The sequence below is a fragment of the Chiloscyllium plagiosum genome, chromosome 11 (assembly GCF_004010195.1).
Source record: "Chiloscyllium plagiosum isolate BGI_BamShark_2017 chromosome 11, ASM401019v2, whole genome shotgun sequence".
NCBI lineage: Eukaryota > Metazoa > Chordata > Chondrichthyes > Orectolobiformes > Hemiscylliidae > Chiloscyllium > Chiloscyllium plagiosum.
The window spans coordinates 24,809,066-24,834,658 of NC_057720.1; the positions used below are offsets into that span (position 1 = coordinate 24,809,066).

General features: G+C 39.7%; 1 protein-coding gene across 2 annotated transcripts in view; it reads left to right on the plus strand.

Moving 5' to 3' along the window:
- The window catches only part of tie1 (tyrosine kinase with immunoglobulin-like and EGF-like domains 1), an 89,599-nt gene extending 87,201 nt beyond the window's left edge, over window positions 1-2,398 (plus strand). For both annotated transcript variants that reach the window (XM_043698905.1, XM_043698906.1), the window contains one exon: window positions 1,420-2,398. In XM_043698905.1, the coding sequence (XP_043554840.1) occupies window positions 1,420-1,491 (72 nt within the window). In that variant the 3' untranslated portion in view covers window positions 1,492-2,398. The remainder of the gene's footprint in view (window positions 1-1,419) is intronic.
- Window positions 2,399-25,593: the final 23,195 nt, after the last annotated feature.

A 25,593-nucleotide genomic window follows, 5' to 3' on the forward strand; every position in this document is an offset into this window, starting at 1 on the left:
TCCCAATATTTGGGCACAGCACTCATTGGCTCCAGAACAAAGAGAAGGTCCCATTCCACATATGTTGCAATGTCTCCACAGGTACAAAGGAAATCCAGGGGTCTCAGTGTGTGTCTTGGTGCCTGTCATGACACATCAAATTGATGTTTGCAATCACTGAATCAGTATTTTGGAGACAGAGTTAGTCTAACATTGCCTCCTAGTCAAAAACTAGTGGAGTTGATCACTGGCATAATCAATAATTCAGAGCATTAAATCGATGTCTCTTGATTTGGAAAGTGATGATTGTAATGGTTTGACTCTATGGTTTATTAGGTTATGAATATATCTTTAATAGTGAAAGTGGGAGAGGTTAGAACAGTCGAACATGGAATCTGTTTGAATTCCGCCCAAACTACTGAGATGTATTTAACCCTGAATGGTCCTTTGCAAAACAAAAATAACAATTTGAACCCTAGGTTCAAGTGATTGTGAATTTGCAGTAAAAGTAATTATTTCTTTGACCACATTTTTGTCATACACAAAGATATGATTGCTTGAGGGACAGGGAAATATTATATTTATGCACTAGTAAGTATTCCTGTTAATTCACAGTAGAAGAGGGGTTGTACTCTCTGGGCTGCAGCAATGGCTCCATTAAATAAGAGAGAAAGCATCCAAAAGAATGCAAGGCATCCTTCTTTAGTCTGTAGGTTGATCCTAAGGGAAGCTGAGTTAACAACCAGGCAGGGATATCCATACCAAAAAAAGTCCAAGGTTTCAACCCTGACATAGGCTAGCCTTGCTGATTTCACCTGGAGACTTGGTCGTGATACTTGTCTCAATGGCTGTCAGATAAATTTGGGAATAGTAAGGCTAGCAAGAGGGTATATCTATGGATTAAAAGTGAAGACCGAATTCTGCCAGCACTGTCTTATTCAGCAATGTGTACCATCTACTGCAGAAATTTACCAATTCTTCTTTGGCAGCACCTTCCAAACTCTTGACCACTACCATCTAGGATGACATGGGCAGCAGATAGATGGGAACATCAGCTTCAAGATTCCTTCTTATTGCCTCACCATCGAGACTTGGAAATGTAGTGCCAATTCCATCATTGTAGCTGGGTTAAGAGCCTGCAGTTTCCTCCCTGACAGTGTTGTGGGTGTCCTGACCAAACAGTTTGCAGCAGTTCAAGAAGCCAGCTCACTATGATCTTCACAAGGATACACAGTGATGGGCAATATCTAGAGTCCCAGGCATCTCCACTTATGAAAAATAAATAAAACAAATGCGATCAAATCGTCTGTATCCATTTCTAATGGGCACTATATCATTGCCCGCATCATCCAGCCTAGTTAGATATCAGTACTTTGAGGGCGTAGGGAAAAATAAATATACCTGTAATAAGTATTTAAACTTGTTAATTTCTCTCCATAGGCTTACGTGAACACAGCTTTATTTGAAAACTTCACTTATGCTGGAATAGATGCTACAGCAGAAGAAGTGTGATATCCAGGCTACCCCTGGGCTCATGCAAATAGGAACACTACCTGAGGTCATGTGGGTTCATGCTAATGATGCTCACAGACTGCTCCACAGTCTACAATCCCTGTTCAAAGAGATTGCAAAAAGCCTGAAGTTGACTGCTTGCACCATGAGCCAACAAGCTAAAGTAAAATATGAAAAGAAATGATTACTTCCACATTATAAAGATTGATGTGAGTTTAAGACCTCTCCCTAATCCCTGTGACAGAGTGGATGACTGTTCTAATCCAAATGATGGAATAGGGATCTTCAAACTATCTTGTGAGTTGTGAGATTGAGGTTGCCTGCCCAGCTTCACCTGAAAATCAGCTGTGGAAATGGCATCTTTACATCCGATAAATAAGACAGCATTACTCAATTCCAACTTAAGAACAAGACTCTCTGCAACGTGGCAGTTGGAACAAAAAACTGAGTGAAATACAATACTAATGATGAAGTCAGTCATTTGAATGTGTGCAGTGGGGAGATGATGGTGTACTGGCAATATCACTGAACTAGTAATCCAAGGACCCAGATTAACACTGTGGGGACATGGGTTCAAATCCCATCATGGCTGCTCGTGGGATTCAAATTCAATTTATAAAAGTCTAAAATGCAAAACTAGTTTCAGTAATGATACCATGAAGCTACCATTGATTGTTACAAAAAAGTATATCTGGTTCATTAAAGGCCTATAGGGAAGGAAATGTGTCATCATTACCCGGTGCAGCCTCTGTGTGATGCCAGACCCACAACAAGGTGGTTGACTCTTAACTGCCCTCTGAAATAGCCCAGCAACCAACACAGCTGAAGGGCAATTAGGGATGGGCAAGAAATGATGGCCTTGTCAGCAATGCACACCTGCCATGAAATAAAGAAAAAAATGAATGTTTTCAGTGTAGTTGGTGTTTTATAGTATGTACATACACACTCTAAACAGTGTCTGTGTGTGTGTGTGTGTGTGATGGTAAGCAAACTTGCCAATGGTAACCTGGAGCACGAGGTTAACAAAATGCTGTACATCACTAAATGTGCTAAGGTTTCTGTGAAGAATTTTCTATTTTTTTGAACCCCAAATAGTCGAGAAGTAATACGTTTGTCCAAATTACATTGGACTTTAGAAGGGTGTAATTGGTCCTCTTTACTGACCTATGGCTTCTCAAAGTTCAGCTTTGAAGTCAAATATATGCGTCTGAAGGTTAATTGAAAGATATTTCTTTTTCCGGATGTCCAATCAATGCATTTATACAATCAACTAAATTTTGATGGGTGAAGATTCTAAAAGACATATTTTAAGTGATCAGGAAATCCCTGAGGAAATCCATGCCATTAGCATTTTATTATGATTGAAGTAGTGGCATTGCTTTTGCCTTTGGGACAAAATGCAATGATACAGCATGGTGAGACAGCTATATTCCAGAGGAAGGAAGACTGTTAAAATGAATATTCATTTCTCCACTTGACAGATTATTGTGAAAGCTTTTCAAATTTACCATTTTTTCATACTTTCTTGGTATTCTTAGAAAGTAATGATTTTGGGATTATTACCCATTCTTAGTCAGTATTGGTGCTCATTAGCAACTATTCATTCTCCCAGGCTGACTGTTATCCACTGCTTTGACTGTTCATCTTCAATAGATTATATATTGCCTGAGTATATCTTTCTACTTGGATGTATTCAACTCAATCTGCATTTTCTTGAAATATTAATGCATGCTAGAGTCACGAGTAGTCCTGACAATGTGAATTATTCTTACAGAATGATATTAGTAAAGTCTTCACTAATTTTAAATTGTATGTAAAATAATTCCAAAACTATTACTTCCTAAGTATACCAAGATGGTAGAAAAGAATGGAAACTGTGAAAAGTTTTCACAATAATCTGCCAAATGGAAAAATGAATATTCATTTTAACAGACATCATAGAACATAATTCTTTCACCATGCTACATCTTTACATTTTATTTACAAAAACGGAAGCAACGCCACTACGCTAATTTCCTGCCAACTCCACATATCCGAGAGTGTGGTGCGAGAAAAGCACAGTAGGTCAGGCAGCATCCGAGGAGCAGGAGAATCGAATGTTTTGAGCATAAGACCTTCATCAAGAATCCCAAGGAAGGGCTTATGCCTGAAATGTCAATCCTCCTGCTCCTCGGAAGATTCCTGAACACCTGTGCTTTTCCAGCACCACTCTCTTGACTCTGATCTCCAGCGATCTGCAATCATCACTTTCTCTAACTCTACAAATTGCTCGATTGCTTGAGAGACAACATGTCTACCAAATTCAGCTTTGGAGATATTCAACAGTGGAGCATTTGTAACCTTCTTGGGTAGACTATTCCAAAATATTATAACACTTTGAGCGATTAAATTTCCATCATCTCAGTTCCAGATAATTGACCCATGTTTGAGACTCTCCAGCCAGGGAACACAGTGTCTACTCTGTCTATCTCTTTCAAAGTCTTGTACTATGTAAGAACCCTTCTCATCTCCAAAATACATAGAACCAATTTGCTCATTACAACACAATCCTCTCATCGCAGGAACCAATCTGGTGAACTTCACTGGGCTGTCTTCAATGTAAGTATATCCTCTCCTGTACATGGTGATGAAAACTGTGCATAGTATTTTAGGTCTGTTTCACTAAATTTGTACAATTGCGACAAGGCTTCTTTATTCTTGTACTCATTGCAGTAAGGGCCAATATTTACCTTCCTAATTTCTTGTTGTAGTTGCATATTAACTTTCTGTGTTCCCTGTACGAAATCCCTCTGAATGCTTGCATTTACAAGATTTGTGTCTTTGTAAAAAACTTCTGTATCACTATTGTGAGCAAATAACTTCACGTTACACCCCATCTGCCACTTTCTTGCCCATTGACCTAACCTATTTATTTACTGCTTTATGAACCACCCAACACCACGCATTCCTACCCAACTACTTCCATCCCTTTAATGCAACAACAATAATATTTTCACAGAAAAACCTATTCTGACTACATTTTAAAGTATGCTTTTGTTAAATACAAAAGAATGAATGTTTTGGCAACTAATTTAAGAAGCAAATACAACCTGATATGGCTTAAGCTATTTCTCCCAAATACACTGTTAAACACAAATAATAAATATAGCTATTTTCAGTGTTTTGGTTGGTTCTTTAGGGCTAAATGTTTTTAACTGGTGTTAAGTTGGCAGTTTCTTACCATTCTGTATGTGCGTTTACACATTTAAAAAGGTTTGACATTGAGCTTACCTTCCTGGAGAAAAGTCCAACTCTCCAAACCTGACACAGAGATGATATTCAAATATATGCACCCCACAAATAGAAGCCACAGTGCACAGCAACATTTACTTCTCTGCAACAGTAAAGGCATTCCTCTCCTTGCTCTTGCTGTTGGATTGACTCAGAATAGAAGGAGGTCGCAAGTTGAAGAGGGAACAGGCGCATCCTCAGGAAACCAACAAACCATGAAGCAGGTCTGCAGTACAGTGTGGGTCCACACCCTCGCTAAAACCACACCAAATCTGGATCAACTGAACCAACACTGATCCTCCAACAGCATAGCGCAACCAAAAAATCTAAGACTTCACTCTTTATCTGCCTGTGATAGCTTACTCCACTTGACTTTCCAATTAGAGTTCCTAGAAAAAAGGGGACCATACACCAGAGAATTAGAATTCTTGCAGCAGAGCAATGTGTATATACCAGAATCAATGTAGTGCTTTGTGCTCCCAATGCTAGCTGATTGACAACCTGAGCCTAATAGCTCATGTAACTGACATTTTTTGTAAAGAGAGTTCTGATGTGTAAATGAGGAAAAGGATGCTAAGGAAGGGAGCTACTTTTGAAACACAAGAGTAATTCTCCAGACTCACCCAGCACTAAAGAAGGGTGAGCTGGGGCTTAATTGAGCAGCAGGGAGAAAATTCTGATGGTATATGAAACTTTTTTTCTTAACTTCTCAGAACTTTTCAGATGGGTTGGTTTGTTCTGACCTGTTTTGCATTCATTAGCACATCATGAATATTCATTAACACCCCTGCCCACTGAACCTTTGTTCAGTAATATGTCATTAGCCAACTTTTAAGAGTTTAGGCTGAAGTCCGTCTGGATCAGGAGACTTGTCAGCCAGAAACTCCATCAGGTTGCTCAGTACCAATTCCCTTGTGATTGGAATATCGCTGTATTCCATTGTCTCTTCCTCCTTTTGATTTGTGTCAATGCAAAGTAAGTAGAGAACAAAAAAGGCCAACACGGTGTGTCTTGTATGGGCTACAACTCTCATTTTACGTAAAAATTTGGCCAAAGTATCCTTTCAGATTCAGCCTGTGTATGCTGGCTTTCCATTCCTCTGACTACCTCTTTCTCCCTCTTCCTCTATTTGTTCATGGTCACAGAATTTCTCTTCTTGCATTGGCAAGAACAATCAGAACTTTGTTGTGGCTACAGAGCAAGAACTTACCTGATTGGTCTATGCTTGGAAGCACTGCTTTAAACTCATTATGCAATAATTTGGTTCAGGAAAATATCTCATTCTTTCTTTTGGTTTGGGGGCTCAGCTTGGTGTCATTATTCAGATTAGCAAGAACTGACCTGCTCATGTAGTAACTGTTGGTCCATTCTTCCTGATTCATTTGACATGCTAAAATCTTGAGAACCCAGCCCTCTCCATCTGTACCTTGTTTTCCATCAGGCAAATTATTGCCCAGAATTTGCCAAAAGGATGACCTCCCTCTGACTGTATATTGTATTAGTGGGGCTAGACAGATGGATTCTTTTGGTCATTTATATTGTGTATAAAATCCATAGCTTTTTGTGCCAAATAGCTCAAATATTCAGTTCAGTTGGTTAATTTTAGAAAAAACTGTAGTTAGATACAACTGGCATTTTGGCTTTAATGATGGAATTCTTCAAATAATGGCTTTGTTGGCAGTACTCACACATCAGAGTCAAACTACACAGACTCAGAAGGTGATTTAAATCCCAATGTAGAGACTCAGAGGTTTTAAGGTTAAATCTCACTATAGAGACTTGAATGCAAAAGGTCCACCCTGATACTACAATCCAGTACAAAGTTGTGGGAGTGTGAGGAGGTGGTCGAAGGTATCCCAGAGGGAACAGTCACTCTAGAAAGCTGACAAGGGAAGGGAGGAGAATATGTGCATGGTAGTAGCATCATGTTGGAGGCTGGTGGACTGGTAGGTGAGGACCAAGGGGACCTTATGATGTGGCCCCATGGTGTCTTCCCAGGCAAATGCAGAAGGTGTGAAACCTGCCAGTTTATTCCCTCCCTTATCGCTATCCAACATCTCAGACACATCTTCCAGGTGAAACAGTGTTTTACCTGCACTTCTCTCAATCTAACTACTCTCTATCCAGTCAGTTATATTCACTGCTTATAATGTGGTCTCTAACCAGAGTGCAGAACAGCCATGCTCTGACTGCAAAACTGACCCTGATCTTCTGGATGCCTGCCACTTCACACCACCCTGTCCCTGGCCAATACCTCTGTCTCAGGCTTGCTGCAGTGCTCCAACGAAGGTCAGTACAAGCTAGAAGAACAGCACCTCATTTTCCACTTGGGTACCCTGCAGCCTTCAGGACTCAATATTGAGTTCAATAATTTTAAGGCCTGAGCACCTTCTCCCATGTTCTTGTCCCTACCCCCACACACCAGGCCTTGTCATCCTGTGGGCTGGTATCACCACCATCACATTGTCAGCTACTAATGGTCCCCATTAGCAACTATTGATTTTCCCAGGGAGACCTGTACTATTCATTTGTCTGTCCAACCGTTGTTCTCTTTCTGTGCGCTCCATCTCCACCTATAATTTACTCCTCCACTCCCCCCCAATGCTACCCCACCTTACCTTTAGCATATGCACTAAACATTTTCTAGCTGCAGGGCAAAAGTGAGGACTGCAGATGCTGGAGATCAGAGTCTAGATTAGAATGGTGCGGGAAAAGCACAGCAGGTCAGGCAGCATCCGAGGAATAGGAAAATCGACGTTTCAGGCAAAAGCCCTTCATCAGGCTTTTACCCGAAACGTCGATTTTCCTGCTCCGTTTTCTAGCTGCAATCAGTTCTGAGGAATAGTTATTGGACCCAAAACATTAACTCTGATTTCTCTCCACAGATGCTGCCAGACCTGCTAAGTGTTTCCAGCAATTCCTGTTTTTGTTTTTGATTTCCACCATCTACAGTTACTTGCTATTTTTTGTTCGTGACATTCATTTAAATGCTGGCTACAAAGTAAAACAACATATTGCTGAAATAGTTTCAAATTAAACTTGATAAGGTGATTTGAATAATATAAACTTGGTAAATTATTGAGAAAACAATGTCTAATTCATTGAATCTATAGTGTGGAAGCCAGCCATTTGGCCCATCAAGCCCACACTGACCCTCTGAAGAGTATCCCACCCGACCCACTGCCCCTTACCCTATATTTCTCATGGCTAACCCACCCAGCCTGCATATCCCTGGACACTATCGACAATTTTGCATGGCCAATCCACTTAACCCGCACATCTTTGGACTGTGTGAGGAAACCCTCACAGACACAGGGAGAATGTGCAAACTCCACACAGACAGTCACCCAAGGGTGGAATCAGATCCAGGTCCCTGGCACTGTGAGGTAGCAATGCTAACCACTGAGCCACTCTGCTGCCCTGTAATTGATAATACTGGTTTTAAAAATAGAAAAAAAAATCTGTAATAGTTTTATATTGCTAGGATTTCAAATAAATCAGTTGATTTTATTTTGAATTGTAATAGGTAAATTTGGTTCATAAATAATTTTTCAGTGAGAATAATTGAGGCATTTTTTCAATGAGCAAGAGATGTTCGTTGCTCATAACGGTGCCACAACTGGAACTTTAAGTCAAATTAAAATAATATCACAAAGTGTTATTTATACATCCTCAGTATCGACCATTGAGCCAAGAAAAGAACATTTAATGGAAGTGATCCTTTTGATTTGTACTACAGTTTTTTTGTACTGAAATATTCTGGGGTTTAGAAATGAGGAAACAACAAGAGAGACTGAAAGTAGAAAAGTCAGTTTGAGAAATAGAGACAGACAAGTTTATACTGAAGAAAAGGCACTTTGTGATCACAATTTTTTATGCGCTTGCAAATTAACCCATTTATTTCCTCAAGGAAGGAAGATTGTGAGGAGCAATGGAATGGCACAAGGCCTGGATGGGGCAACTAGGAGAGAAGGGCCAGCAGTTATTGTCCATCCTTGATTCCCTTGAGAAGGTGGTGGTGAATTGTCTTCATCATTGCCTTCAATGTGTAGTCTACATCCACCCAAATTGCTGTTAGGCAAGGGGTTCCAGGATTACGACCCAGTGACATGAAGGAACAGCGATATAGTTCCAGTCAGGATGGTGTGTGACTTGGAGGGAACCTTAAGTACCAGTCCTTCTAGCTAGTGGAGGTTGCAGATTTGGAAACTGCTGTTTAAGGAGCCTTTGGTGAATAGTTATAGTGCATCTTTTAGATATGGAGAAAGTGAGAACTGCAGATGCTGGAGACCAGAGATGAAAAGTTTGGTGCTGGAAAAGCGCAGCAGGCCAGGCAGCATCCGAGGAGCAGGAGAATTGATGTTTCAGGCATAAACCCTTCTTCTTTGATTCCTAAAGAAGGACTTATGCCCAAAACATCGATTCTCCTGCTCCTCGAATGCTGCCTGGCCTGCTGCGCTTTTCCAGCACCACACTTTTCATCTCTGGTCTCCAGCATCTGCAGTTCTCACTTTCTCCATATCTAAAAGATGCACTATAACTATTCACCAAAGGCTCCTTAGACAGCAGTTTCCAAATCTGCAACCTCCACTAGCTAGAAGGACTGGTACTTAAGGTTCCCTCCAAGTCACACACCATCCTGACTGGAACTATATCGCTGTTCCTTCATGTCACTGGGTCGTAATCCTGGAACCCCTTGCCTAACAGCAATTTGGGTGGATGTAGACTACACATTGAAGGCAATGATGAAGACAATTCACCACCACCTTCTCAAGGGAATCAAGGATGGACAATAACTGCTGGCCCTTCTCTCCTAGTTGCCCCATCCAGGCCTTGTGCCATTCCATTGCTCCTCACAATCTTCCTTCCTTGAGGAAATAAATGGGTTAATTTGCAAGCGCATAAAAAATTGTGATCACAAAGTGCCTTTTCTTCAGTATAAAATTGTCTGTCTCTATTTCTCAAACTGACTTTTCTACTTTCAGTCTCTCTTGTTGTTTCCTCATTTCTAAACCCCAGAATATTTCAGTACAAAAAAACTGTAGTACAAATCAAAAGGATCACTTCCATTAAATGTTCTTTTCTTGGCTCAATGGTCGATACTGAGGATGTATAAATAACACTTTGTGATATTATTTTAATTTGACTTAAAGTTCCAGTTGTGGCACCGTTATGAGCAACGAACATCTCTTGCTCATTGAAAAAATGCCTCAATTATTCTCACTGAAAAATTATTTATGAACCAAATTTACCTATTACAATTCAAAATAAAATCAACTGATTTATTTGAAATCCTAGCAATATAAAACTATTACAGATTTTTTTTTCTATTTTTAAAACCAGTATTATCAATTACAGGGCAGCAGAGTGGCTCAGTGGTTAGCATTGCTACCTCACAGTGCCAGGGACCTGGATCTGATTCCACCCTTGGGTGACTGTCTGTGTGGAGTTTGCACATTCTCCCTGTGTCTGTGAGGGTTTCCTCACACAGTCCAAAGATGTGCGGGTTAAGTGGATTGGCCATGCAAAATTGTCGATAGTGTCCAGGGATATGCAGGCTGGGTGGGTTAGCCATGAGAAATATAGGGTAAGGGGCAGTGGGTCGGGTGGGATACTCTTCAGAGGGTCAGTGTGGGCTTGATGGGCCAAATGGCTGGCTTCCACACTATAGATTCAATGAATTAGACATTGTTTTCTCAATAATTTACCAAGTTTATATTATTCAAATCACCTTATCAAGTTTAATTTGAAACTATTTCAGCAATATGTTGTTTTACTTTGTAGCCAGCATTTAAATGAATGTCACGAACAAAAAATAGCAAGTAACTGTAGATGGTGGAAATCAAAAACAAAAACAGGAATTGCTGGAAACACTTAGCAGGTCTGGCAGCATCTGTGGAGAGAAATCAGAGTTAATGTTTTGGGTCCAATAACTATTCCTCAGAACTGATTGCAGCTAGAAAACGGAGCAGGAAAATCGACGTTTCGGGTAAAAGCCTGATGAAGGGCTTTTGCCTGAAACGTCGATTTTCCTATTCCTCGGATGCTGCCTGACCTGCTGTGCTTTTCCCGCACCATTCTAATCTAGACTCTGATCTCCAGCATCTGCAGTCCTCACTTTTGCCCTGCAGCTAGAAAATGTTTAGTGCATATGCTAAAGGTAAGGTGGGGTAGCATTGGGGGGGAGTGGAGGAGTAAATTATAGGTGGAGATGGAGCGCACAGAAAGAGAACAACGGTTGGACAGACAAATGAATAGTACAGGTCTCCCTGGGAAAATCAATAGTTGCTAATGGGGACCATTAGTAGCTGACAATGTGATGGTGGTGATACCAGCCCACAGGATGACAAGGCCTGGTGTGTGGGGGTAGGGACAAGAACATGGGAGAAGGTGCTCAGGCCTTAAAATTATTGAACTCAATATTGAGTCCTGAAGGCTGCAGGGTACCCAAGTGGAAAATGAGGTGCTGTTCTTCTAGCTTGTACTGACCTTCGTTGGAGCACTGCAGCAAGCCTGAGACAGAGGTATTGGCCAGGGACAGGGTGGTGTGAAGTGGCAGGCATCCAGAAGATCAGGGTCAGTTTTGCAGTCAGAGCATGGCTGTTCTGCACTCTGGTTAGAGACCACATTATAAGCAGTGAATATAACTGACTGAATAGAGAGTAGTTAGATTGAGAGAAGTGCAGGTAAAACACTGTTTCACCTGGAAGATGTGTCTGAGATGTTGGATAGCGATAAGGGAGGGAATAAACTGGCAGGTTTCACACCTTCTGCATTTGCCTGGGAAGACACCATGGGGCCACATCATAAGGTCCCCTTGGTCCTCACCTACCAGTCCACCAGCCTCCAACATGATGCTACTACCGTACACATATTCTCCTCCCTTCCCTTGTCAGCTTTCTAGAGTGACTGTTCCCTCTGGGATACCTTCGACCACCTCCTCACACTCCCACAACTTTGTACTGGATTGTAGTATCAGGGTGGACCTTTTGCATTCAAGTCTCTATAGTGAGATTTAACCTTAAAACCTCTGAGTCTCTACATTGGGATTTAAATCACCTTCTGAGTCTGTGTAGTTTGACTCTGATGTGTGAGTACTGCCAACAAAGCCATTATTTGAAGAATTCCATCATTAAAGCCAAAATGCCAGTTGTATCTAACTACAGTTTTTTCTAAAATTAACCAACTGAACTGAATATTTGAGCTATTTGGCACAAAAAGCTATGGATTTTATACACAATATAAATGACCAAAAGAATCCATCTGTCTAGCCCCACTAATACAATATACAGTCAGAGGGAGGTCATCCTTTTGGCAAATTCTGGGCAATAATTTGCCTGATGGAAAACAAGGTACAGATGGAGAGGGCTGGGTTCTCAAGATTTTAGCATGTCAAATGAATCAGGAAGAATGGACCAACAGTTACTACATGAGCAGGTCAGTTCTTGCTAATCTGAATAATGACACCAAGCTGAGCCCCCAAACCAAAAGAAAGAATGAGATATTTTCCTGAACCAAATTATTGCATAATGAGTTTAAAGCAGTGCTTCCAAGCATAGACCAATCAGGTAAGTTCTTGCTCTGTAGCCACAACAAAGTTCTGATTGTTCTTGCCAATGCAAGAAGAGAAATTCTGTGACCATGAACAAATAGAGGAAGAGGGAGAAAGAGGTAGTCAGAGGAATGGAAAGCCAGCATACACAGGCTGAATCTGAAAGGATACTTTGGCCAAATTTTTACGTAAAATGAGAGTTGTAGCCCATACAAGACACACCGTATTGGCCTTTTTTGTTCTCTACTTACTTTGCATTGACACAAATCAAAAGGAGGAAGAGACAATGGAATACAGCGATATTCCAATCACAAGGGAATTGGTACTGAGCAACCTGATGGAGTTTCTGGCTGACAAGTCTCCTGATCCAGACGGACTTCAGCCTAAACTCTTAAAAGTTGGCTAATGACATATTACTGAACAAAGGTTCAGTGGGCAGGGGTGTTAATGAATATTCATGATGTGCTAATGAATGCAAAACAGGTCAGAACAAACCAACCCATCTGAAAAGTTCTGAGAAGTTAAGAAAAAAAGTTTCATATACCATCAGAATTTTCTCCCTGCTGCTCAATTAAGCCCCAGCTCACCCTTCTTTAGTGCTGGGTGAGTCTGGAGAATTACTCTTGTGTTTCAAAAGTAGCTCCCTTCCTTAGCATCCTTTTCCTCATTTACACATCAGAACTCTCTTTACAAAAAATGTCAGTTACATGAGCTATTAGGCTCAGGTTGTCAATCAGCTAGCATTGGGAGCACAAAGCACTACATTGATTCTGGTATATACACATTGCTCTGCTGCAAGAATTCTAATTCTCTGGTGTATGGTCCCCTTTTTTCTAGGAACTCTAATTGGAAAGTCAAGTGGAGTAAGCTATCACAGGCAGATAAAGAGTGAAGTCTTAGATTTTTTGGTTGCGCTATGCTGTTGGAGGATCAGTGTTGGTTCAGTTGATCCAGATTTGGTGTGGTTTTAGCGAGGGTGTGGACCCACACTGTACTGCAGACCTGCTTCATGGTTTGTTGGTTTCCTGAGGATGCGCCTGTTCCCTCTTCAACTTGCGACCTCCTTCTATTCTGAGTCAATCCAACAGCAAGAGCAAGGAGAGGAATGCCTTTACTGTTGCAGAGAAGTAAATGTTGCTGTGCACTGTGGCTTCTATTTGTGGGGTGCATATATTTGAATATCATCTCTGTGTCAGGTTTGGAGAGTTGGACTTTTCTCCAGGAAGGTAAGCTCAATGTCAAACCTTTTTAAATGTGTAAACGCACATACAGAATGGTAAGAAACTGCCAACTTAACACCAGTTAAAAACATTTAGCCCTAAAGAACCAACCAAAACACTGAAAATAGCTATATTTATTATTTGTGTTTAACAGTGTATTTGGGAGAAATAGCTTAAGCCATATCAGGTTGTATTTGCTTCTTAAATTAGTTGCCAAAACATTCATTCTTTTGTATTTAACAAAAGCATACTTTAAAATGTAGTCAGAATAGGTTTTTCTGTGAAAATATTATTGTTGTTGCATTAAAGGGATGGAAGTAGTTGGGTAGGAATGCGTGGTGTTGGGTGGTTCATAAAGCAGTAAATAAATAGGTTAGGTCAATGGGCAAGAAAGTGGCAGATGGGGTGTAACGTGAAGTTATTTGCTCACAATAGTGATACAGAAGTTTTTTACAAAGACACAAATCTTGTAAATGCAAGCATTCAGAGGGATTTCGTACAGGGAACACAGAAAGTTAATATGCAACTACAACAAGAAATTAGGAAGGTAAATATTGGCCCTTACTGCAATGAGTACAAGAATAAAGAAGCCTTGTCGCAATTGTACAAATTTAGTGAAACAGACCTAAAATACTATGCACAGTTTTCATCACCATGTACAGGAGAGGATATACTTACATTGAAGACAGCCCAGTGAAGTTCACCAGATTGGTTCCTGCGATGAGAGGATTGTGTTGTAATGAGCAAATTGGTTCTATGTATTTTGGAGATGAGAAGGGTTCTTACATAGTACAAGACTTTGAAAGAGATAGACAGAGTAGACACTGTGTTCCCTGGCTGGAGAGTCTCAAACATGGGTCAATTATCTGGAACTGAGATGATGGAAATTTAATCGCTCAAAGTGTTATAATATTTTGGAATAGTCTACCCAAGAAGGTTACAAATGCTCCACTGTTGAATATCTCCAAAGCTGAATTTGGTAGACATGTTGTCTCTCAAGCAATCGAGCAATTTGTAGAGTTAGAGAAAGTGATGATTGCAGATCGCTGGAGATCAGAGTCAAGAGAGTGGTGCTGGAAAAGCACAGGTGTTCAGGAATCTTCCGAGGAGCAGGAGGATTGACATTTCAGGCATAAGCCCTTCCTTGGGATTCTTGATGAAGGTCTTATGCTCAAAACATTCGATTCTCCTGCTCCTCGGATGCTGCCTGACCTACTGTGCTTTTCTCGCACCACACTCTCGGATATGTGGAGTTGGCAGGAAATTAGCGTAGTGGCGTTGCTTCCGTTTTTGTAAATAAAATGTAAAGATGTAGCATGGTGAAAGAATTATGTTCTATGATGTCTGTTAAAATGAATATTCATTTTTCCATTTGGCAGATTATTGTGAAAACTTTTCACAGTTTCCATTCTTTTCTACCATCTTGGTATACTTAGGAAGTAATGGTTTTGGAATTATTTTATATACAATTTAAAATTAGTGAAGACCTTACTAATATCATTCAGTAAGAATAATTCACATTGTCAGGACTACTCGTGACTCTAGCATGCATTAATATTTCAAGAAAATGCAGATTGAGTTGAATACATCCAAGTAGAAAGATATACTCAGGCAATATATAATCTATTGAAGATGAACAGTCAAAGCAGTGGATAACAGTCAGCCTGGGAGAATGAATAGTTGCTAATGAGCACCAATACTGACTAAGAATGGGTAATAATCCCAAAATCATTACTTTCTAAGAATACCAAGAAAGTATGAAAAAATGGTAAATTTGAAAAGCTTTCACAATAATCTGTCAAGTGGAGAAATGAATATTCATTTTAACAGTCTTCCTTCCTCTGGAATATAGCTGTCTCACCATGCTGTATCATTGCATTTTGTCCCAAAGGCAAAAGCAATGCCACTACTTCAATCATAATAAAATGCTAATGGCATGGATTTCCTCAGGGATTTCCTGATCAGCAATGGCATCTCTAGCACAATATCAATTTACATCCTAATCAAGAGTGCCCACGAAAATTCCCCCAAAGTTCGGGCAGCCCAGAGGAGAAACCTTTAACATGTTTTTGTATTATAATGAGAGGGATTGTATTTTTTTTTACTGAACTCACTAACAAGAAACCAATGATATTGGGTTTTGGACCCCTTTTGATGAAGTATGAAAAAGAATAAGGTGCAAATCCAGTGTTGTCCTCAATTCCCTTGTTTCCCTGACCGGAGAATTGTTATAAATACCACCTTATATAAAAAAAAACAAGAGTTTCGATGAAACAAATGTCGTCTTTCTTATCTGAGACATTTCCTATGTCCCTTGTTTCAACAAAGGAAGGAGGGTGCATTGTCTTCCTTTAGTCCCATAACTCTACTGGTTACAACATAAATGTAAATGTTTTACCCAATTTCCAATAGGATCAATTGTATTCTTTATCTTTATTAGATTTATGATGGAAAGATCTGTTAACCAGTTTCTCTAATAACCAAGACATTTATTAACATGTTGCAGAAGCAGGACTTCTGCAACATGTTAATAAATCTGAATCAAACTCAGAGAATACCAGAGAAACTCAGCAGGTCTGGCAGCATCTATGGAGAGAGAAACAGAGATAATGTTTCAAATCCAGTATGCCTCTTCTTTATCATCAGTGTGATTAACATTCAGTTTTAAATAGGAAGATATAAATATTTAATCTCCTATCTAAACCCCAACATATATGTGTGCTTACTAATTAAAAGGAAAGAACTTTCTCTGCAGAGGTTGAGTTTGGAAAGAAACTCTTGCCCAACAACTATTAATTGTACAAGAAAAAAAAAGGATAAGCATTGAAATGTTGAAGATGGCTTTCAGTTGGCATCCTAGCACCTAAAGACAGCAGTATTGTTTAGAACTTTTTGGATATAGTACATTCAGGAATCATGAATTCAGAGGCTTTTAAGCAGAAAGCTGCATCAGCTTTGCAGGTCTCATACTGAACCCTGAAAGGGTTTCCTCAGGGAGGCAGAGGTTGAGTTGTTTAGCGTTGCTCTTTCAGTAAGCTTTGACCTACCTGAACTTCCAAAACAAATTAAAATAAAGCATTAAGCTCAGACGTTAGATTTTGAATAAATCCTGCAGTTAACTGAAAACATTTGACTTTAGTAAATTCAACAATTCAAATTCAAAGCTATTTAATTAGCTTAAACCCTGTGATTTCTAATAAGTGGTTTCAAAACAAAAGTGGCCCACTGCCCTTTCTATGACCTGTTAAAATGAACCATGTTCTGCTATCCTCTCAGCCTTTTCAAATTAACAATTGACCATAAACCTTTGAACATGAATCCTCAAAATATATGCTGAAAACAACAAATACTGGAGATCAAGTTTGCTTTCTCTCCCTGGATGCTACTTGGCCTGCGGTGATCTCTAGCACTGACAGTTTTCTGTACAGATTCCAGCATCTGCAGTAATCTATTCCTCAAAATTAGTTATGCAACATCTTCATAATATCCAAACACTGAATGAGGTTATATGCAGATAAATATGTAATAAAATTAAAGACTGATGATTTATTTATTGCCTACAGGTACTACATCATTAATCTCACAAGCTGAAGAGCTGAAATGCTTTACTCAGATGTTAGATGACCTGACCTGTTTCTGGGATGACAGCATGGAGACAAATTCCACTTACAATTTCTTCTATAGCACTGAGTATGTCATTATTCTGTCACATTGGTATGCAGAGTGTTATTGAGGAAACTGCTTTCATTTTATTTTTCTAATCAACCTGTGCATAGACGTTATTATAAACCTCTGCAGCAAGTGGGACTCAAACCTAGGACTCTTGGTTTAGGGGTAGGGACTCTACCTCTGTACCCTAAGAGGGCCCCTCTTGGAAGTTGCTTTGTTGCTAATTGATTTACTAAATTGAGGCCACAACTGATCAGTGAGGGTTTCTGTTTATATAGTGTTGCAATTAACAGGCCATATTACAGCACCCTATCTGTTGATTGATAATGACAGCATTGCCAGTATACATGAACGGTGGCATCTTACTAGGTACACCCAATCAGACTTTGCCAGTAAATTATCATAATTGGCAAAAACTCTATCACGCAGTACCACATACAATCTGATTGGGAAGCTTCAGAGGAATTATCCAGTATAACATCTGGACAGACCTTTACATGTATTTATATCATAACAAGCTCGATACCTTCAGAGCAGCATGCAACAATGCCCTGTTCAACTAGATTCTTAGATGCAAATATAAAATACTGTGTATAGTGGGCCAGAGCCTATGTGGGAGTTTGATTAAGTTCAGATTAGATTTCTGTCATAATTTTGTCTGTTCCACTGTATTGTTAAATTTCTTAAGTATTATCAATCACCGACTGTACCCAACATGCCATGCTTACAGACAATGTCCAACATTAAATGTGATTCCACAATTGGATGCCACTTGCTAAATAATTATGAATGTGCTGAGGATTACACTGACAACCAAGTTAAGATTATTGGTTACAGTGGTGCATACTGGAAGCTATATATATTAATACACGGGACGTTGTTCTGTGCAAACAAAAAGGATATGTACACACCCTGTTCCTGTTTTATCTGACCAAAATGGGCAGCAGTCACTTACTAATTCATTCTTTATTTCAATGCCTTTATATCAGAGTCCACCCATCTGGTATGAATTTAAACAAAGTATGACAGTTAACTGTCAGTCACCATTTATCTAATACAATCCACATGGCAATGTCTATACCAATCAGAGGCCATTTGCAAATAAATCAGCATACTTTTCTCATACAGTATAAATGTTGTTCTCTTTATATTGGGATTCTTATGAATGTGTTGATGAATTCAAGAATGAAACGTTTCAATAAAATATGTTCTTTCTCAACAATGATTGAGATTTTTGTTATGCATTGGGGCAGCATGGTGGCTCACTGCTGCCTCATAGCGCCAGAGTCCTAGGTTCGATTCCAGCCTTGGGTGACTGTCTGTGTGGACTTTGCACATTCTCCCCATGTCTGCGTGGGTTTCCTCCGGGTGCTTCAATTTCCTCCCACATTCCAAAGATGTGCAGGGCAGGTGAATTGGCCATGCTAAATTGTCCAAACTTGTTAGGTATATTAGTCAGGGGGGGGTAGGTTACTCTCTGGAGGGTCAGTGTGGATTTGTTGGGCTGAAGGGCCTGTTTCCACACTGTAGGGAATCTAATAAACTAGAGTCAATTTTCTAACAACTGTCATTATAAGAAAAAAAATCAGATAGAGAGATTGAAAATGAGCTTCAGTGGAATGAAGGTCCTCATGCCTGAGGGTCCTCTCAAGCCTGGTTTAAATAATATAACACAGTGGTTCCTTTTTTTAGATTACAGCAATATTTTAGGCTATATTTAGGAGCATGATAGCAAAACGTCTAGCCACATGCAGGAGCTAAACAATAAGGTAAGACAATTAGTTCTCTGAAAAATTCATCTCAATATTTTGCTGGTGTATTCCAATTGGATCATTTTGATTTTGTGTGATGCACTGAAATTAACGACAACTTTAATAGAAATGAATAACATGAGAGATGTGAAATGGGCAGATGATGTATTAGTAACCCCCACAGTGTGGCACCAAGTGTATCTGAGCACTGACAGCAGCATATTTAAGTACAGTACACAGAAAGCTATCAAAGGTGATGACAGTTCTCCTCACTGTACAAAAGGGTCAGTGTCATAAGTTGAGCACAGCTGGTTTCCTTCATTTGCTCAAGGCAAAATTTTAACCTTGCTGTACATTGATAAAACTCTCAAGATTCCATGTGACCTGTCTTCTTCCTTTATAGCCAAAGCAGCCAGAAACCGTGTCACACAACCTCATACATGGTTCTTAGGAATACAACGCGATATGTTTGTGTTATCCCAGCAGAGGACATTCTGCTCTTTCAACCATTTGACATTGAACTAAGTGAATCATTTTCCAATGTGTCGAAAATCAGACAACTTGTATCAATTGAATCAGTTGGTGAGTGATGGTCTTTTTCTTCCTCTTCTTTCACTCAGTGAATACAGTCTGACACTACTGCAAATATTTTGTCAGATATTGCATTATCTCTGACAACAAGAAATTGGAACACTAAACATTTGATGTCTTATCATGAGCACCAGACAATTAATCTAAAGACCCAGGTAATGTTCTCGGGACTCAGCTTCAAATCTCACCATGGCAGATGGTGGAATTTGAATTCAGTTAAAATCTGGAATTAAGAGTCTAATGATGACCATGAATCCATTGTCATTGTTGGGACAAACCCACTTGGTTCATTAATATCCTTCAGGAAAGGAAACTGCCACTCTTACCTGGTCTGGACTACTTGTGACTCCAGACCCATAACAACATATTTGATTCTTAACTGCCCTTAGGGATGGGCAATAAATACTGGGCTGGCCAGCAAAGCTCTCAACCCATGGATGAAATAAACCATATTCATTTTATTTTGCTCATTTTCTGGCCATCATAAAGTTGGCTAAATGTGATCATCTTAAATACTATCAATGTCACTCTTACTTTAAATACAAGAACTTGTATTTATATAGTGTCTCTAATACTGTGCTTCACTAACAGAAGATCGCATAAACCACATAAGGTGATATTAAAGCAGATGACACAAAGATTAGACATAGAGATAGACTTTAAGAAACATCTTAAAAGAGGAAAGTGAATCTGAGAGGTAAGAGTTTTAGGGAGGAAATTCCAGAGTTTACAGCCTTGGCAGGTGAAGGCACAATCATCAATGTGAAGCAACTAAAATCGGATGCTCAAGCTGCCAGAATTACATGAGTGCAGGTAGTTTAACAGCTAACATGTGCAATATGTAAGCTGGATATGAGCAGCACCCTTTTGAATAACTTCAAGTCTACAGAGTATAGAACACGGAAGACCATCCAATAGCGCAATGGAAAAGTCAACTCTAGAATCAACAAGAGCACCAGAGAGGCAAAGACAGGGATGAATTTGGGTACTGATAAGAATGTGGAAATAGGCAACTTTAGAAATGGTGCAAATATATAGCTTGAAACCAATCTCAGTTGCAAATATGACACTAGGTTTGCAATTGCAAGCAGTATGGTTTAATCTCAAATAGTTGCCTAGAGGAAGGTTGGAGTCAGTCGTGAGGAAACATAGCTTACAGTCAAGTCTGAAGAAAATGGCATCAGTCTTCCCAATATTTAATTGGACAATATTTCTGCTTATCAAGTACTCGATGTCAACTGAGCAAGCTGTTAATTTAGCAACAGTGGAGATGTTGAAAGAGTTAGTACTGAGATAGAGCAGTGTAGCATCAGCACACATGTCAAAACTAAATTTGTGTTTTCAGATCATGCAACAGAGGAACCGAATATAGTTGGGAAAACAGAGGTGGTCCAGGATAGATCCTTGGGGCACAAGTGAGGCAACGATGCAGAAATGGGAAAAGAACACATTGCAAGGGATATTTTGACTATGCTTTGATAGATGAGAATGAAATCAGCTGAGTTAATTTTATCCACCTAGAGAGATGTTGGTGGGTTGTTGTGATCAACTGTCTCAAAGACTGAAACCAATTCAATAGGATGAGGAGGGAATGTTTATCTTTACCATAGTCATACTGCATGTCATTTTTGATTTTAATAAGAGTTGTTTCGGTAATGTGGCATAGGATTAGAGGGAATCAAGCATGGAATTCCAGGAAAGATAACATGAACAAGAAATTTGGAAAGGACTGAGATTTTAGAGATGCAATGCAGTTTGCAAGGATGGTGGGGTCAAGGATTATAATATTCTATTTGCAAAAAGCTGCAAATGTTTGATCTATGCCTAAGTGTTGCAAATAGGTGACATTACAAAATTTATGTAATTAGGGTTTGGTGCGTGTAAGGAGATAAGCAACAGTGCAGTGGCTCAGTGATTGGCGCTGCTGGTTCACAACCCCAAGGACCCAGGTTCAATCCTACCCTGAGTGTTCTACATGGAGTTTGCACACTCTTCCTGTAACTGCATAGCTTTCCTCTGGGTGCTCCAGTTTCCTCCCACAGTCAAAGGATGTGTGGGTTAGATGGATTCACCATGAGAAGTGCAGAGTTACAGGGGCAGGGTGGGAGGGATGCTCTTCAGGATGGCCAGTGTGGACTTGATGGGCTGAACAACCTGCTTCCACACTATACAGATTCTGTGATTACAAAATTTACATTCATGTTGTTATGAATGTAAATAATGAAAGAACATCACCAGAATGATTCTGGTGCAGCTATTCTCAAATATCTTTTGATTAACAATGTTCCTTGTAAGACAAGATTATTAACAAACTAAAACTGGTCATTTGTTTAAATATTGTCATTCTATCTCTTAACCCAGTTCTCCTAGGCCCACCTTCTAACCTGGCTGTGTATTTAAATGGAAAGCCACACCAGCTCCAGATCAATTGGATCCCACCAAGAAATCCAGATATAAATGAATTTCTAATATATGAGATTAGCTATTGGAAGGATAAATCTGGCCCTGCCTCAGAAAAGGTGAGTAAATCCAATGAGAGAAAAGTATTGTTTGCTTTGGCATATATATATATATATATATTCTTTTTTAAGAGTTTATTTGGTACATTAGCAGTAAGATGAAATCAAAAGCAACACTTTGCTTGTTCCTATTACCCTGATGCACTTTGTATGGTATGATGTAGTTATACTGCATGCAAAACAAAACTTTAATGTTTCTAGGTACATGTGACCATAATAAATCAAATCAAATTAATAACGTTTCCAATCATGTCATGAAACTGACCTGATGTAACCTGGGAAGTTCCAAGATACCGTTACTATATTCACTATCATCCCTACATAAATCTTAGGAACACAGCACATTACACAGAAGGAGGACATTTAGTCCATTGGTAGAACAATGAAGCATCGCTGAGAAATTGAGACCGTAAAATCTTTAAAAATAGGATTTCAAATGGCTTGTTGTTTCTTGTTCTAAGGTAGTCAGTTCATCAGGTGATATTTAACTCTGGTTTCTTACTTCGCTGTTTACTCCCACCACTTTCCTACCCACATAAGCTTCTCTCTGCTTAGTGACGTTAATTCACAGTCACTTCTTTGTCATATTGCGTGAGGTGCAAAGTCAGTTATTTACATTATTCAGTTAGAGTTCAGTTCCAGTCTCATATTATAAGGATGGTGAAAGCTAGACTGGATACTAAATAAGACATAATACATACATAATTAGACACATACAAAGGCAGACTTGTTTATGGAGCAGCAAATGTTCAGATCTAATGACTTCAAACATGAGACAGAGGGTGGTGGTGAAGGATTGCCTTTCAGACTGGAGGCCTGTGACCAGCAGTGTGCCACAAGGATCAGTGTTAGGTCCACTGCTTTTCATCATTTATATAAATGATTTGGATGTGACATAGGAGGTATAGTTAGTAAGTTTACTGATGACACCAAAATTGGAGGTGTAGTGGACAGCGAAGGCGGTTACCTCAGATTGCAACTGGATCTTGATCAGATGGGCCAATGGGCTGAGGATTGGCAGATGGGGTTTAATTTAGATAAATGCAAGGTGCTGCATTTTGGAAAAGCAAATCAGAACAGGGCTTATACACTGAAGGGTAAGGTCCCGTGGAGTTTTGCTAAACAAAGGGACCTTGGAGTGTAGGTTCATAGTCCCTTCGAAGTGGAGTCACAGGTAGATAGCACAGTGAAGAAGGCGTTTGGTATGCTTTCCTTTATTGGTCAGATTATTGAGTATAGGAGTTGGGTGGTCATGTTACAGCTGTACAGGACATTGGTTAGGGATCTTTTGGAATACTGTGTGCAATTCTGTTCTCCCTCTGATCGGAAGGATGTTGAAACTTGAAAGGTTTTAGGAAAGATTTACAAGGATATTGCCAGGGTTGGAGGGTTTGAGTTATAGGGAGAGGCTGAATAAGTGGAGCATTGGAGGCTGAGGGGTGACCTTATAGAGGTTTATAAAATCATGAGAGGCTTGACTAGGGTAAATAGACACCCCCTTTCCCTGGGGTGGTGAAATCAGAACTAGAAGGCATAGGTTTAGGGTGAGAAGGGAAAAATTTAAAAGGGACCTAAGGGGCAACTTTTTCACGTAAAGGGTGATGCATGTATGGAATGAGCCGCCAGAGAAAGTGGTGGAGTCTGATCCAATTACAACATGTAATGTTATATCTGGATGTGTATATGAGTAGGAAGGGTTTAACGGGATATAGACCAAGCGCTGGCAAATGGGACTAGATTAGGTTATGATATCTGCTCAGCATGGACGACTTGGACTGAAAGGTCTATTTCCGTGCTGTACATCTCTATGATTTTGTGACTCTATGACTGGCCTGGAGTCCACTGCAACAAATCACACAATCTCGGTGCTACAGTCAAACAGAGAGTATTTTCTTCTTTAATGCCAGTAGGAGGATCATGACCTAATCCCTTTGATGTGCACTGGATTAAAACCCTTGTTCTACAGGCTATTTTCTCTTTTAAGTGCTAAATTAATAGCTAACCAATCTTTTCTTTCAGAGAGAGACTGTTAATGCCAAACAGCAGCATGATCTTCAAAACTTAAAGGCGGGAATCAGGTATATGGTCCGACTGCGCACCAAACCTGATGGCATTTCGTTTGATGGGTTCTGGAGTGCCTGGTCAGATGCAGTATCAGCTGTAACTCCCTATTCTTCAGGTGACTTTAAAGCAAATTAATGCCAAGTATCGACACTCTTCAATCTCAATACGTGCAGTATACTATTAAAAAAGTGTCGACTTCCTCAGTCTTTTCAAAAAAGATTCTATGACGTCCCATAAATAATTACAAAATACATGCCTTTCTAACAGATATTTGTTTTACAATGTAAAAATACAATTGGGTTAAACTAACAAATGTATTTCATATTCTTTTTGCTTGCTGTGTTTCACCTGCTCATTGACCTATAATCTACCTTTTGCTTTCAGATGAAATACATTTACGATGTTCAACCTCTGATCTCCAGTACATAACCTGTCAGTGGAAAGTGAATAATACTGAGTCTGTTGCTCTTTATAGTTTGTACTACCAGACAAGGTAATTCTACTGTGCAAACATTGATGCTCCGGAAACCTTAAAGGTGACAGACACTTTCAAAGTTTTTGCAGTGGGTACAGGTTATGTGGGCTAGGGGTGCAATTGGGAGACTGACTGTAAAAGGGAAGGGAGGACATATGGAGAGTTCTCTACTAAAATCCATCAGCAATTTTTGGGGCAACCTAAAAAAAAATTGAATTGAAAAGTAAACAGAACAGATTTACAAAGATGTTGGCAGGGCTGAAGGGTTTGAGTTAGAAGGAGAGATTGGATAGGCTTGGACTCTTTTCACCCTCTGTAAGGGTGATCTTACAGAGGTTTGTAAAATCATGTGAGGCATAGGTAGCGTAAATACCAAAGGTCTTTTTCCCTTGGGTCAGGGAGTTCAAAACCAGAGGGCATAATTTTAAAGTGAGTGGAGAAAGATTTAAAAGGGACTGAGGGACAAGTTTTTCACACAGAGGGTGGTTCGTATGTGCAATGTACTGCTAGAGGAAGTGATAGATACAAGTACAGTTACAACATTTCAAAGACATTTAGTTAGGGACATGAAAAGAAAAGGCTTAAAGGAATTTGGGCCAAATGCAGGCAAATGGAATTAGTTTAATTTGGGAAACCAGGTTGGCATGGATGAGTTAGAGCAAAGGGTCTGTTTTCATGCTGTATGACTGCATTACTCTAGTCCAATTTCCAACAGCCAGCTCTGTAAATCAATTTTTCTTTAATCCCTATTCCATATGCTCCAAAGGTGCTACCATTACTTGTAGTCCAGATTAAAAATCTGCTTCAATGTAATTAGTTCCTTTACAGTACGTACATCAGTCCTAGATAAAGGCAAGAGAAGGCTCTAGATCGTTAAAAATCACACAATACCAGTTCACTACCACCTGATGAAGGAGCGTCGCTCTGAAAGCTACTGTGCTTCCAATTAAACCTGTTGGACTATAACCTGGTGTTGTGTGATTTTTAACTT